Source organism: Vanessa tameamea, chromosome 10 (genome assembly GCF_037043105.1).
Source record: "Vanessa tameamea isolate UH-Manoa-2023 chromosome 10, ilVanTame1 primary haplotype, whole genome shotgun sequence".
NCBI classification, from domain to species: Eukaryota; Metazoa; Arthropoda; class Insecta; order Lepidoptera; family Nymphalidae; genus Vanessa; species Vanessa tameamea.
Window position 1 is genome coordinate 8,488,007 of NC_087318.1, and position 15,990 is coordinate 8,503,996.

The 15,990-nt window shown below is 32.3% G+C and overlaps 2 protein-coding genes across 3 annotated transcripts; one reads left to right on the plus strand and one right to left on the minus strand.

The window, feature by feature from the left end:
* Nucleotides 1-59: 59 nt before the first annotated feature.
* On the plus strand, nt 60-3,706 carry LOC113391870 (uncharacterized). The gene is made up of 4 exons (XM_064215989.1): nt 60-429; nt 504-638; nt 1,283-1,407; nt 2,648-3,706. Exons 1-4 carry the CDS (start codon nt 238-240, stop codon nt 2,655-2,657), a joined length of 462 nt encoding a protein of 153 aa, XP_064072059.1. The 5' UTR covers nt 60-237; the 3' UTR covers nt 2,658-3,706.
* LOC113391838 (plasminogen activator inhibitor 1-like) lies at nt 1,515-9,801 on the minus strand. 2 transcript variants are annotated; one of them, XM_026627951.2, is made up of 9 exons: nt 9,748-9,801; nt 8,545-8,646; nt 8,061-8,200; nt 6,604-6,681; nt 5,388-5,610; nt 4,985-5,125; nt 4,467-4,555; nt 3,727-4,158; nt 1,515-1,782 (listed from the first exon to the last, which is right to left on the minus strand). In XM_026627951.2, exons 2-9 carry the CDS (start codon nt 8,631-8,633, stop codon nt 1,631-1,633), a joined length of 1,344 nt encoding a protein of 447 aa, XP_026483736.1. In that variant the 5' UTR covers nt 8,634-8,646; nt 9,748-9,801; the 3' UTR covers nt 1,515-1,630. The 2 variants fall into 2 exon arrangements, with proteins under 2 accessions (XP_026483736.1, XP_026483727.1); XM_026627942.2 differs by lacking the exon at nt 9,748-9,801 and adding an exon at nt 9,578-9,596.
* Nucleotides 9,802-15,990: the final 6,189 nt, after the last annotated feature.

Genomic DNA, 15,990 nt, shown 5'->3' on the forward strand with positions numbered 1-15,990 from the left:
GCTATGCGGTATGCCAAATGTCAAAAAATAATTTTTTTCGTTTCAAATTCTTATATTAAGTTTAATTTATTTAAAACTACTTTTTGCTTTAATCTTTTATCCCGAGATTTTTAATATTGATTTTCTTCTTACAAAGAAATCATTCAAATGATTATAATTTGTGTATAATCATTATCAAATATATATTATTGATATAGACAGAGCAACCAACGTAATTTTATATATTATTCATCAAAAATGGTATGTGACGGCCCAGACCCACCTGACGACTCTCCGCAAAACTTAATACCTCCTCCTAGACACGATTTGATGGCCAATGGTAATCACGAAGACAGTGATGATGAACATAATGATCATTTTGGTTACGAACCCTTGCCACAAGGTCCTGAATTAGTACTTTCGGATCGAGAAAGTGAAGAGGAACAAGATGTAAATGATAATATTTTCTTTATGACATATCAAGCAATTATTATAATATTAATTAATGCATGCATATTTTTTAGAGCAATGAACACAATGCAACTCCACCTAGCAATGTACCACCTATAGAGCCAATGGAAAATGCTTTAACGAGAGAAGTTTGGAGTGAGCCTCGCCACACTGATCCTATTGAAATGGATAATGCGAGAGCACAGCAGGTATTTCAAAAAATTTATTAAAACATTTCAACATTAAAATGTCAATCTACATATGACATCTGACAACAATTTATGCTCGTTTTTGTAATGTGGTGTTTCACATTTCCATGTTGACAAATACATTGACAAACACAAACTTTTCAAAAAATATATTTAATTAAAAAATACACATATAGAATGTTAAGTTATATGTGTTGGTACATTTACATTTATGTAGCTATAGGGCAAAAGGACGAGAAGAAGAGTGCAGAAAAGGAATAATTCAGTATATGACTAGAGGTATAGTTTAACACAACCAAAAAAAACACTGCACTAAATTCAAAATGATTGAAGGGCAAATGAGTAATGATTTACAAAGACTTTTTGAATATGCACAGACCGTTCAATAATCCTGTCTTACAAAGCACCTTGTGTGTGTTGTGTATCTTATTCCATGAATTATTAATCAAATTACATATAAATTACTAACAATTGCAATTTTGTTACATTTAAAAATATGCCAGGCATGCATTGCAATTCTAAGTTTTTTTGGAAACAGTCATGTGATACTGCTCACTCATATCTATTGTACCGTGATGGCATTAGGCCTTACACCTGCATACAAGAAACATTCATTTTTTTAATATAAAGCTGTTCTTTTTCAGGTTATGTCTTTGATGGCCAACTTTGCTTTACCTCAAGATTCCATACCAGATTGGGCACAGAGTATTTCGGAAGAACAGTGGAAACAGACACTTAATGACAGGATAGAAAAGCTACGCAGCAATAGGTAATCATTTAATTTTATAAATGATACAAATTTTAAATCAATGTAAATCTAGTTCTATAAAATTAACATAATCATTTTCAACACATTATAATAATAAAAAACGAGACAAAATAAATATTTTTTAATTATTATACAGTATTAATTATCTGTATAATAAACATATTTGAATATTATACATGTATATATTATTATATTATTTAATAAATTCAATGCTATATCAATTTTAACAAGTGGGATCAAATATAACAGCACTGAATGTAACAAGTTTAGTTTTGTCATTTCTTATAAACATATAAAATGGTGAATCTGCATAAAACATTTCAGCTGATCTACCTAATATTCCAAGAGTTGCTGCAACTGCTTCTGTTCCATATTCTGTAAAGCACAAAGTAACATCAGTTGTTTACAGTTATAGTAAATGAAACACAAAGATAATAAAAGGTGATCCAGACAATAGCCATTGATTCTGCCATGTGTACCAAATTTTTAAAAGAAGCACACAACTTTTTGTACCTTTATTTATATGCTAATACTAACTATGTATCTAATATAATATTGTTTGCTTGCAAGCAAACAGAATTATGTAAAAAGTTTTTTTAAAACAGACAATGAATCAAAAATTTCTTTAATGTATGTGTCTGTATTTATGTTATGTTTAAATATAATTTTGTTTTAAGCTATATAGTGATAACTTTGAAATCATTAGCATATTTTTAAAATAATACTTCTCTATACAAAATTCTTTTGAATGGAAATAATACTAATGGTAATGCAGAAAGTACAATTTGGAGAAAATTTAAACCCTTTGATTACGGATTCAAATAAACAACAAGACGTAAAAATAGGTACCATAAAAACTTTAAGTATAAAATTGTTCAAACATAGTATACAAAATTGTGCCTCCTACAACCTACTGAATAAAACAAATAAATGGCACCTTCATAGACAAGGCTATGCCACACCTAAGGTCGCGCCTTAAAGGCCTATCTCGCGATAAATTAAGTTCACTTGAGAATAACACTCAGGCTTTTCGTTTTTAGCTGATGAAGACTGGATAAGCCTGTAATGATCCTGATTTAAAATTTAATATTTAAGTGAAACCATTTATAATTAATTATTGTTTTTAATGCTTTGTTTTGTCCATAATCATTTTACTAAGCTATTTTTTCCTGTAATAAGCCGGTAAATTGTAGGAATGTTGATATAAGAAATGACGTTATTGTTATTTGTAAACTGTTAGCTGTTTTTAGTGCAAAAGCGTGCGTCGCAAGGTCAAGGTCACGCGCGTCAACTCTTTATTAATGAAAAACTTTAAAGTTTAGTCCTTTTTTATAAGAACTGACTTCGTTGAGTTTTTAAAACCGACTTATGTCGATTATTTGTTTGGGAGTGTGTATGTGATTCTTTAACTATTATAATAATTATTTAGAGTCAATACAAAATCATTTTCAGTCATTTCACATTCGTGTTTTGTATTCTTTAAATAACGTGACTAGCTATACTTTGCTTACTTATTACTTATTTTGGATTTTTGACGTGATTAAACTATAAAATAATTTAGAATAGTTTCAAATATTCATTAATGTAAGTAGAACAATAAGGTTTAATGAATGCTAATGATTTTAAATTCTCGGTCCTGTGTATAATATACTATATTTATAAAATGCAAAACTTATTCGTGTATGTTTACTGTCTGATTCAAATGTAGGTGTACAAATATACAGTGTTATCTCATACTGATTAACATTTATAAAATGTTTGTATTTATTAACGACGTCTATATAACACCTTTTACATCGATTTAACGATGAAACGATCTGTAAGAACGGTTGATCAAATTTGGTCATCTACTTAAGTGCTAATTGTACACACAAAAACTATTCTCAAAGACTTTTAGAATAGTTTTAGTGGAAGATTAATAATGTACGCTATTATATTATCGGGATTATCGTTTTTGTAGAGTAAAAAAATTTTCATAGTAATTTGTAATTTTATTTATTGTAAGGGATGCAAAAAATGTGCTTTCGTATATATAATAGATTTTTTAAAAAAACTCTACGTATCTTATTATTTGTCGTATTATGATTCACATCCAGTTTCTGAAAAGCCGATCACTCATTGGTCGATGGCAGCCATCAAAACAATACGCGACCAATAGGTGTTCAGTATTAAGTCAGATTAGTCAATCTGACTTTGAAATTTTAGAAACTGCCTGTTAATTTTATAGAATAGATATAATTAAAAAAATGTTAACTTTACTAATAAGTGAAATAAAGAGATATGTATGTACAATATTAAATTATTTTTTGTAGCACTCACCATCTATCGTTATTCTTACATCATGTAGTATAGAATCTACGTAAACACCAGGATTCGGTAGATCATCAATGATATTCTTCAAGTTTAGGTCTAAATCTTTAGAATAATTTATTCTTGCAATTAATTCATTCTCAGTCTTGTTTAAGGCATTAGTACTGTCAATCATAAGAGCAAAGTTTGCTTTCCCGGGTATAAAAATAGATTGAATTCCTAATGCTTTTAGTGGATCTTCTAAATTGGCACTAAAGTTTAGGTCCATTTTCGGGAACCTAATGATTAACTTTCTACTTTGCATTTTATTGATAAGATTGTCAATCTTTGTGTAGTTTAAATTGTTCATGAGCTCTGTTAGGTTCTGCTTATGAGGTTTTCGCGGTTTGAGTGCATATAACGTTGTGCCGTCATTGTAAGGAATCGCTACCATGTGAACATCTGAATAAGAAATAATGGTGTTAACTGGATTATCAGAGTGTTCCAATCCAAGGGTACTTACTTTTCCTAAGAAAGCACCTGCTTAAAAATTGACACTTATTGTTAAGTTACTCAAATAAAGTTTATCTATAATTATATATAATTAAATAAAGACTATTCAAAGAGCATTTTGAAGTGGATAACAAAATCTGGTTCTGTAATTAACATCAATGACACATTAAAACCTAATTCAGAATTTTTTATATTATTTCATTATTTTACGTAAAAAAAAAATTATTCTATAATAAAGGAACATTTTAAAGGCTCACCATCTTCCACCGAGTAAATGCTATCAAAATGTCCCATGTTCATCATAAGGTCTGTCAATACTACTCCATTACTTTTCTTAAACGGGAATCTATAATTCAAACAATACGATATTAAATACTGCACTGGTCAGTACTGTATCTACAAACAATATGAATGATTGGTAGAGTATTGAAACGAGGTAGTAACAATATAATAAATAAATTTTGATTTTCAGACTGTTTATAGTTTCAGTTAAATCGAGATATTTCGTTTCAATTTTGAAGCCATTCGTTAAAAAAAAAAAGGATGACTAAATGAATACGTATTTCTAACTATCTAATATTTTATTAATGACCATCAATTCCGACAGTTCAAAAAGATACCTTTCGATAGTAAGATGGTTCAAGATTTAGTACTTATGAGACCTAAAGTACTTACTACAACTAGATTTTATATTTTAGTTGGAACCCCATCCTGTCCTACCTCAATCGTTCTTTAACATTCATTAAACATGTTTTGAAATATGTTGAGAACTTACTTCATCGTGTATTCTTGAAAAAACGGTGATTTCCATTTTCCACTAAAATATAAGGCACTCATTAAGACTGTCTTGGTGTCGCCTCGAAGTGGTTCTTTTAAAAAGTCCGAAATTTTTCCATTTGTGTGATTACTCACCCACCTAGAATTAATCATTTTAATTTAATAATATGTGAAGAAAGTTTTAAAGAATGTATTCAGTCCGAGTCTAATCTTTAAATTTAAAACAATACGATAACAATTACCCATTTTGACGTCTAACTCAAATCAATTTATTTTACATTTTACAATAATAAACCCGTGACATCAATTGTTCATGTCGCTCGTGGTATGTTAGTCAACAATGACTTTACTAATGAGTGAAATTACTTGAAATGGAGACAAGTACAATTGAATTGACTCACTCGTTTATTTCCATTTTAACGGTATCTCTGTCACTGAAGTCAACTGTTCTTGCTTCGCCTTCGTAAACAGTTTTCAAGTATGTTCGAAACGCTTCTCGAAGCTTTGACTTAGAGTCAATGAAAAGTGCGTCGGCGTACATCGTTTTGGTTGTTGTATCATTTGAATTCAAACTCTTTAATAGATTGCCAAAGTTTTCGTGATGTTGACGATTCATTATTATGTCTGTAAAAATATGTATAAATAAATATATATTTACGGTAATATGGCGTATACATCGACTGAAGATAGTGTAGGTGATAGGTTTGGTTGCTTTATCTCGTTTTGAAACATTTTACCACTATTCTATACGGTACTTAATCTTAATAAAATAAAATATATGTCAAATATAAATCTAACAAAGTATCAAGGAAGTTATGATTACCTATACGATTGTCAATTATTATTCATAAGCAAATTAACGTCCAAATTAAATATAAAACTAGCGTAACATTTGTTGCGGAAAACCACACCAAATACCCACGTTTCCGCGAAATATAATTAAGATGTATATACGTTCTAACTATGGCTGTTTGAAAATGTATTTATATGTATATAACTTTTGCGATATTTTTTTATTTACTTTTCACATATTGGACTAAAGTCATAACTTATGATGATTACGAGATTTCAATCGATTATGTGATGATAATATAGGCAACTTAAAACTAGAAAATGATGACTTGGATTATAATCAAAAACAAAGTTAGGACAATATTAACAATAAAAAAAAATCACGATCGTCTTAACTTTATTTATTTCTAGTTTTCGGGGACAGGTTCTAGGTACTATATCCAATTCTGTATCTGTGGCAACTTACATATATACAAAATTTCATGTTTATCAGTTAAGTAGTAAAGAGTGTAAGCATAACGAACAAACTTACGTATGTACGTACCCTATTCATATTAGACAGTAACAAAAACACAGTGGCTGAGAAACTGCGACCATCGACTTTAAGAAAAAAACTTACCTATTATTTTATTCTAGTTTTCTAGTAAAATTTACAATATTTTCTATTATAAACTATATCGAGATTGTAGGTACTTATTTCATTTGGATTTCGACAAAGTGTGAGTGGCATGCGGAGAATTATCCTATTAAGTTAACAAATCCTTTATTTTAGGATTATACCATGTCCACGCAATAAAGTTATTTATAGTGTCGGCACAGGCTTACCTTGAGAAAACCCGAGCGTCTCGGCCAGCTCATCGTATGACTTTCCGACAGTACCCAAAAGAGTCATTGCCAGCAATCCTGAAATAAACCAATTAATTTATGTATTTATTGTTTACTTTGCGATGCATTTTTCATAAGATTAATTGATCAAATCAATCCAAAGACAAAGGCATAATAACGTTATACCATCCCGAAAGCAAAACGGTCTTACCAGTTGTTAATATGTAAAACTTCAATTGGGTTGCGGATTTTAACCCTAGCAAGCACCAATAAATTTTCATCGACGTAATTCATTTCGTGTTCAGGCGTAAATGTAAATATTATGAGGAAACCTGCATGTGTGGGATAAAAATCTCCCGAATCCACCACCATCAACCCGCATTTAGATCTACGTGGAACTACGTCGTGGAAGAATCTTCAAACCTTCTCAGACTTTGACTAGCAGAACTCCATAGAAGTTTTATTATTATGTACTAATTATACACACCTACCTAACTTACATAAAAATATTGAATAATTATTTTAATAAACTGTTTATGGTTATAAATACTAACTATTAATTAGTATAAAAAATATTCAAGAAAAAAATTAGGCTTTATTGTTGTTAAACAATAATTAATTATTATTGTAATGATAATTTTTGCTATATAGGTAGTTGAGTTTTTTATATGTTCTTAGTTGGGTAACGTTTTTGTTGTGTCCTGGGCGACTCTCCTATTTATATGCTGTACATATCTTATGGAAAACGACCGCAATATGTTATGTATTTGTTTATTCGATTCGAGCATTTATTTTTTGATCCTGTTCTACAGGCTATACAAGCTAATAAAACCTCTATCGATTGAAGAACAACATATAAAAAGGGTTCAAATCAGCCAGAAATTCAATCGGTTCTAATATTTCAGTTTTTTTTTATTACCGATTTCTTTAGCTCTTTATTTTGCACAATTTCTTAACTTCCCATAAAATCAATTACAGTACATATTACCTTATTAACTATCGCGATGACAATGATAAAATCAATTGTGAAAAGGTTTTTCCCTGTGCGTATTTAATAAACAGTAATGTTAATCGGATTAACCAATGAGTTGGAAAAGGTAGGAGATCCGTTTGAAGGGCAGATTAATGAGGATTACAAATTACAAACATTACAATAAGTGCTGAACAAAGTTCTTTAAAAATAAATATAAATGTGTTTTTTGTAGTGTTCATTAATATATCGTCGTTTTGTTTTAATAAAATTATTACATACTGTATAACTAAAGCAGAACAGAAAAGCTGCCAAGAACATGTTCTTTGCACATGTGTCGAACAATTAACAAATTCTAAAGTATGCCATTTATTATACTTATTATCAACAACCCAACTTTTTTATACTTTGTACCAACATTCAAACGTTGTTCGGCATCAAAGTCAAGCATTTAAATTCCGTTAACGCAATTCAAAGATCCTCTTACCTGCAATTCCCACTGGAGATATTATAATATTTTTATCGATTTCTGCACTCATCATATTTGTCATGATTTTATATCCAACATTATTAATGACATTCGCCAGATCATCTTTGTCGATACTTTCTGGCGTTACTGTTGTAGTCCTAAAAATATTTAGTACTCCTAATTCAGTTAAATAAATATTTCAGTCAAAATTATTTAATATAACTTAGTTAAATATTGCCACTAATTATATATCAGTTAAATATACAAATTTACATTTAAATAATCTCATTAAATGTTCGACTATTCTATAAACTAACGACGTTAAGGATTCAGATTAAGACGAGTAACTTTTCAAATTATATTTAAATTAAATAACTTTATGGCTTTTTTAAATAATTCACGAGACTGTTTTTTTACATTCACAAATATGTTTGTTTGGCAAGAATATGAGTTCGAGCGTAGTAGCCACGAAAAAAACATCATAATATAGTATTTGACTTACCCATTTAGGTCTTCAGTTCGCACTTGTCCACAAAGAGCAAATAAGCAAATAAGACTCAGATTAAAAATTGTTTTTATCTCCAAGCTCATTTTTATATTCCCACTGAAAATTCATATAACTTATTACAATAATATTGCGAATAAAACAAAACCTCAGCGCTGTTATTGCTACAAATAATGTAACACATAAGTTGGTGATTGCATTCGCAGGACAACAATTTACATGTTGGTTGTTTATTAAAATGTAGAATAAATGAATGTTCAAGAGGAAGGTTCAAAATGGAATCGCGGTTGAAATAAAATTAGCCTTAGGTAAAAAATCCAACTAAAAATAAGTAAAAAAAGACACGGAAAGACAATGTTGTTATATTTATTGCATTACGTTTTTATATATTGAAACACGATCAATCAATCTAATTTTAAATATATAGTAAACAAAAATATGGTAAATTACTTTTGAAACACGGATATCTTTTTTGGAATATAAGACGTGCTAATGGGTCACCTGGTGGTTCATGGTCGCCTGATCGTAAGTGGTTACGATACCTCTCATAGACGTTGGTTCTATAAGATATACTAAGTATTGCTATTTGGCGGTACATTACCTGACCATTACTACATATATATATATTTATAATCACGTAGAAGTGTTAAATAAAAGTAATAAGTGAAATATTAAATAGTAGTAATTTAAATACGTAAATATTTATTTTACTATGTATATGTATGTATCTATATTTAGAAAAAAATATGTAAAATCATTATTAACGTTACATAGTGTGTATATTAACTGCTTATCGTTTAAAGATTTTTTTAAGGCTGAATGGCACCCCGTTGACCTCATTATCTTAAAATCATATCATCATAATCATGTGTTTCATGTATATTAATATAACTTCTAATAAAAAAAACATCTATTCTTTTTAACGTAACCCGCACAAAAAGTAATGCATACGAAATAACATTTGTTTATTGGCACATCAATTTGTTTTAGGTATATACTAACTTAAATCAGACAAAAATTGTAAACTTACCAATAAATTATTTTTCAAAATAAATTATTTTATAAAATTAAAATATTTGATATATTTAATCACAGGGTTAAATTGAAAACGTAATAATTGTATCTGGTTATTGACTAGATATTACACTTTGAAACAGTCAGTTCATCACGACAACTTTAAAGCAACTAAACTTAACTAACCTTGAGACTTGACTGTATAAGCGGAGTGAGGCTACTGCCAGAGGACGTAACGGATTACGGAAACAACGAACGTAGTATTATACCATACTATATATACCATATACCTACTATCTAAAATCTCTTTATTCAGTATTCAACACTGCATTGCATACACATAATATTTTAAAAATAAAGTATTAAGTAAGTAACTGATGTACATAGTTATAAAATATTTCAAACTAATGGTGCGTATCGGTTGATACGGTATACTAATATAAGAAATAAATATTGTTTTTTTTTTTGTTTTTTTTATCGTTGTAATGGAATAGGCGTTTGTCTCCTTGTAGTTATCACTAAGGAGCTCGTTTCCTTCAAAATATGTCAGGAGACGATTATTTAAAATACGCTCCATAATCTTACAGATTATAGAGGTGATCGCGACAGGTCTGTAATTGGCTGGGTCTGCACGACTTCCTTTTTTGGGAATAGGCTGAACATTAGCAAGCTTCCAGGATCTCGGAACTTTATCAGTTTCTAGAGAGAGTTGGTAAAGACGAGTCAGAACAGGAGACAACTCGGGTGCACAACACTTCAGTACCACTGCTGGAATGCCATCAGGATCACTGGCCTTATTAACATCCAAGTTCAGCAAACATTTAAGTACCTCTTTTTGGTGGATTTTAACGGCGCTCATTTTAGGGCCAAACGGAGGTAACTGAGGTGGACACTTACCGTTGCTGTCCAGACGAGAATACTCTGCGAAGAGATTGGCAAATAAATTTGCCTTCTCCTTAGCGCTGTGGGCCAGGGATCCGTGAGGTTTGTGCAGAGGAGGCAGCGAAGAGCAACAGAAGTTTTTCTCAACCGACTTGGCGAGGCTCCAGAAAGCTTTGCTCCCTGAGGGAAAAGAAGCTAACTTTCCCCCTATACGGCCAATGTGGTCAAAACGAGCTTTTCTTATCGCTTTTTTACAGAATTTAGTAGCTGCGTTGCTTCTTTGCCTGGACATCCAAGCCTTTGTTTTTACGAGCCTCAGCCCAGGACAAATAGGCTTCATGCTTACGCTTTTCAGTTAAGAGGCATTCAGCATTAAACCACGGGCGAGCTTTGGTCTCAAGGGATACTTCAGCAAAACGAATAAAATACTCCATAGCTTGATAAATCACACTCGAGACAGCATCTGCGCAGCACGATGGATCTCTAGAAGAAAAACATACCTGCCTCCAAGGATAAGAGGCGAAAAAGTGACGCATCTCATCCCAATCCGCTGACTTGTATCGCCACACTCGCCTAGTGCCTTTAGGACTAGTGTCAGGAGGCAAGTAGTGCGACACAGATTACAATGATCCGATGTCCCGAGTGGTGGTGAAACATAAACCGAATATCTGTCAGGATCGGTTGTCAGCAGAACGTCCAGGCAATACGCAGTGTGGCCCACGACGTCAGGAATACGAGTGGGTTCGTGGACGAGCTGAGAGAGGCCACAAGATATTGCAAATTTGTAGATCTCTCTTCCAGCGTGGTCAGTGTCACTATACGGGTACAGCCACTCTTTATGGTGTGCATTAAAGTCCCCAAGAAACACCAACTGCGCAGATGGAAAGCGTCGATGGACCGAATCTTCAGCTTCACTTAGATGGTTAAAAAGCCTAGTCGTCTCCGGGTCCCCGCTATGCGAACGGTAGACACTGGCGTAAACTATTTGATCAAGGCCAGTATTCACAAGAACCCATAAAACAGAAAGTTCAGGAACCTCCAGGTTACGAAGACGCTGACAACAGATCACGTCCCTGATGTATACGCACACGCCTGCATGGGCACGGAATTGGGTCTCAGGATATACCCTGGATAGTGCAAATATGTTAGATCGGACGGGTTACAGATCTGCGTCTCCGTTAGAAAGAGTAAGTGAGGTCTCTCAGTCTCGAGATGGTAATGGACATAATTGAGATTTGAGTGCAATCCTCGGATATTAGAGAAATGTATTTTAAGGGAGAGGAAGTGCAAACGCTGGTTAAACTTACTTTTTTTTTTGGTTCTTTTCATAGTTAGAGTGAATAGGGGAAGGGGAAAGAAGTTGGGAAAACGTACTACACCAAGAGCCAAGCAGCCCGCAAGGAACAATACACCGATGGGGAACTTGTTTGGAGAGCGCGGGGACGCCCGAATCACCCCCCCCCCCCTGGAGTCGCCATCGGGTCCTCTCCATCCGATCGCCAACCGGCACGATGGAGCAACTCCGGGATTATGCGTGGCCGGCGGGGCAGCCTTTCATGTGGGGCTAGCATGCTAGTTGGGCCCCCTACAAACCACGGGCGGCTAGCGGAGCACCGTTTCGTCGGATTCCGCTGACCTCCAGGACAAGTGACCCAATGCATCGATAACTTGCGAGCCCAAACGGCTATCTATATATATATAGCACAACCACCCAGACCAATCCCCATTTATGGACATCCGGAACTCTCACTCACCTGACGAAACACAGCAGCATTAATAAGCTGCTGTTTCACGACGGTATTCTGTGAGAGCGTGGTAATTACCCGGTTCGAGTCTGGCCCTTTTGAGCTACTGGGGTTGGTATTAGATATAGTATGTGCTAGGAATATATATAACGATTGGTAAAATTGTCTATGTCAAAATTTCATTGTCTACTTTTAGTTACATAATATTTGACAGTATGCCAGAAGACTTTGTTAGAGTAGCGTCTGTGATGAAGCGCTCTTTTATAATAATTAGTATATTGTATAATTAGTATTTAAACAATACATTAACTCATTCGTGATAATAAACCACTATGTTTATGAGTTTTGCGCTTTCAAAGATATTTCTTATTATATTATGTGACGACACATATTTATTTAATCTATTTTTAAGTTATTTAGTATTAATCCTCTTCAAAATGAATTTTAAAATAACACAATTCAATTTGGACTAGTAGTTTTATGTATATGGAATATATAAAGACAATTTTAAATACTTAATACTGAAAAAAAGGTGAAGATATTGCAATAAATTACAATTAAGATTGATAGATAGCTCGGCTCCATTGGTAAAGATAATATAACAGCCTTTAAATATCATACAGCGAGATTACGGGTTTACTCTCCTTTTAAGGCTAAAGTTTAAAGCTGATTCATGGTAGATACTAGATATATGTGGTAGAACTCCACCCGATTATTTACTTATTGACAACATTTCTTATTCCAAAATTCGGGAAAATTAAGACACATTATAGTGTATGGTGATCTTCTGCGTTGAGTTAAATCCTATTTGTGTAACAAAAGCCAGGCAGTTACAATTAAAAGTTTATGCTCATCTTTTAATTTTTTTGCTGTCTAGGAAAATGTCTGGTGCCACAAGGATCGCATTTGGGACAATTATTGTTTAATATTTATATAAACGATATAATTTAGTTTTAAGCGCTTACCGTTTTTATAGTATGCTGATGACAGTGAGATATATAAAATAATCATAAAACCGGAAGACTGGTTACATTGAATGAAAAAAATATACTGATACGACTTGGGAACCTTGAAGAAAAGAGCGTACACATTTCTTATAGGCCAACAACGCACCCGCAAACCCCTCGGTGTTGCAGATATCCATGGGCAGTGGTAGTTACTTTTCATCAGGTAAAAAAGCTGCCCACTTATTACATTATCCTCGGGACACCTATTTCTCATCTCAAAAAGGTACCTAATATATACATATAATAAATCAATATTTGTCTTATTGTACATAAGTAATGATATAAAAAGGGTCAAATTAAATTGAATATTAAGGGTACGCTTTTATGCGTCGTGTATCATGTTTTAATGCGCCTTTATGTTAACCAAACAAAATACCTATGTATAAATGACGTTAAACTAATCCCGTAGACATTTACTACTTTATATTTTATATATTAACTGCCCATCCTGAATAAATATGAATGAATATGAAGTATGCAATCATTACCTATCGAGATGACCCATTGGCTACACGTGAATAAGATTGCGGGGTTAAACCCGAGCGAACACATCAAGCAGTGATTGCGCCTGAACAAACGTGGTCGTCCGCGAGATCAGCTTTGCGAGGCCACTTATTCTTAAAAAATAATATCTTACTATCTCGTAATAATTATGAACATAATTTATTGCGCTTTTTGTATGGTTTTAATTTAGTTTAATTACACAAATAAAAATCGATTCCTACAAACGAAATATACTTACTTATGTACGAAAACCAGTTAAGCCACATTAATTAAGGTAGTTTATAAATTGAATTCGTCAGGATTCGTCATAATTATACTTTAGATATAATTATGTTATTAATATTACCTTTATCAATATATTATCTTTATCATCAAACTGCATAAAGCGTCTTATAAGAGATCTATTAAAAATTTTAATTTAAGATATTTGCATGGTAACATAACGAATATATACTTGCATATTATAAAAATGATTTATTATTTATTATTATACAAATGTTCATTCTGTTCTAAGTTGTATTAGTAATAATCGCCTAAAGGGATCGCAGACTTTACCTCATAGTTGGCAGGGAAAAGATTCAGAAATAAATAAGTGAAATTGTAGGGATTCAAATTTTTTTTCGAAATAAGTATTACGATTAAAAAAAAAAGAGTAAGGTAAACAACATGTTGTATTAACCGGGTTGTCATGAGCATTGACGAACATGGCCAAATTTTGAGCGTAACAGCGTTTTAAATTCAGGAAAATCATCGTGAATAGATCCTCTACAAAATTGATTTGATATAATTTTTTGGTAAAATCAATAGAAAAAGAATTATTACGCAAAAATGGAAATTTTTGATGAAGTTTTCACTTTTTTAGTCAGTTTTTTAAATTTTGGATTTATGACAAAAAATTACATAAACATAATTGTAATTGCACAGCGATTTTCTACAAATATGTCTACAATTTTTTTTTAAGATTGTTAGTTTCCGAGATATCGCGAAAAACGTGTTTTTACCACTTTTTCCAAAATGGCGCCCAAGGGCAGCAACCCCACAAACTTGGTGTTAAGCTTGTATTGACGCCCCCTACATGTTCAATAAATAAAATTGCGTCCTCTAAAAAATGTTTAGTTTGGCCCTCAAATTATAACATTTTAATGGACTAATAAAGAATATTTTCTATTAAATATAAATATTCGTCGCAGATGCCATCTACTGCTTTATCTGAGACTAATCTATTCTTATATCTAAAATAATGACACTATCGTATTTAGTACGCTAAACGCTTGAGTGAAGTAGATGGATGGCGAGTGATTTAGTGTCGGTCATAAGTTAACAGCCGTCTTTGAAAAATAAAGGAATTATCAAAAATATAAAAACCTCCATTATATAGATTAATTTAATTATTCTTTTTAAAAGAATTGTTAAAATAATTAATTTTAAAATACAATTAAAAAGTATGTTAAAAGATACCCTAATTATTACAGATTATTACAATTACTTGTTTTATTTTACGGTCGACGAAAAATCTAAACAAAGCGATCCATTTAGATCTAATCATTGTTGTAAGTACTATGCCAGTCATTGCGAAAGTGTACAAAAAAGTTACTAATCGTCGAAAAAATCATATGCCAAATTTCACTGACCTGTATTTTAAATATTTATCGGGAGCTTGGCAAACCTTAGCTTGTAATTGTCAGTCAATGTTTATTGCCAGATTTAAGTCGAAATATATTTATTTAATACTTTTAGATAGGTTTATCCTAATGGAGTAGGTATGTCATCGTCTCCAACAACCCTATGGTGGCAAGAAACAAATCCAACGTGAACAGAGTAGGTATTCCCTTCCTTGGAATGCCAGCACAAGTACTAAAAGTGACTTAGGCGATATACCACATCTGGCACTAGGGAAATAGAATTCAACCAATACTATAAAAGTAAAGTACTTTTATGGTATTTTATAGGTTTGGTAGCTCAGCAGCAGTTGCTAGTAGAGATACTACCCACTGCTGAGCAAAGGTCCTATCCGCTCAACATTTGGAACTTATTACACCACGCTGCTGCAGTGCTGGTTAGAAGTATATTTAGGTAGTATTAATGGTACAATTACGCTACACATGTCTCACAATGTTTTCTTATACTATAGAGCAATAGCCTATTAAAAAATCGAATTAGCCAACAAGTAAATCAATGGTGCCTCCGCGGGTTCGACCCCGCAATCTTCGATTAAGATCCATCGAATATATCTAAAACAAATCCCAATAAGCACACACGTGAAAGTCATATTTTTAGATCTATCAAATTAT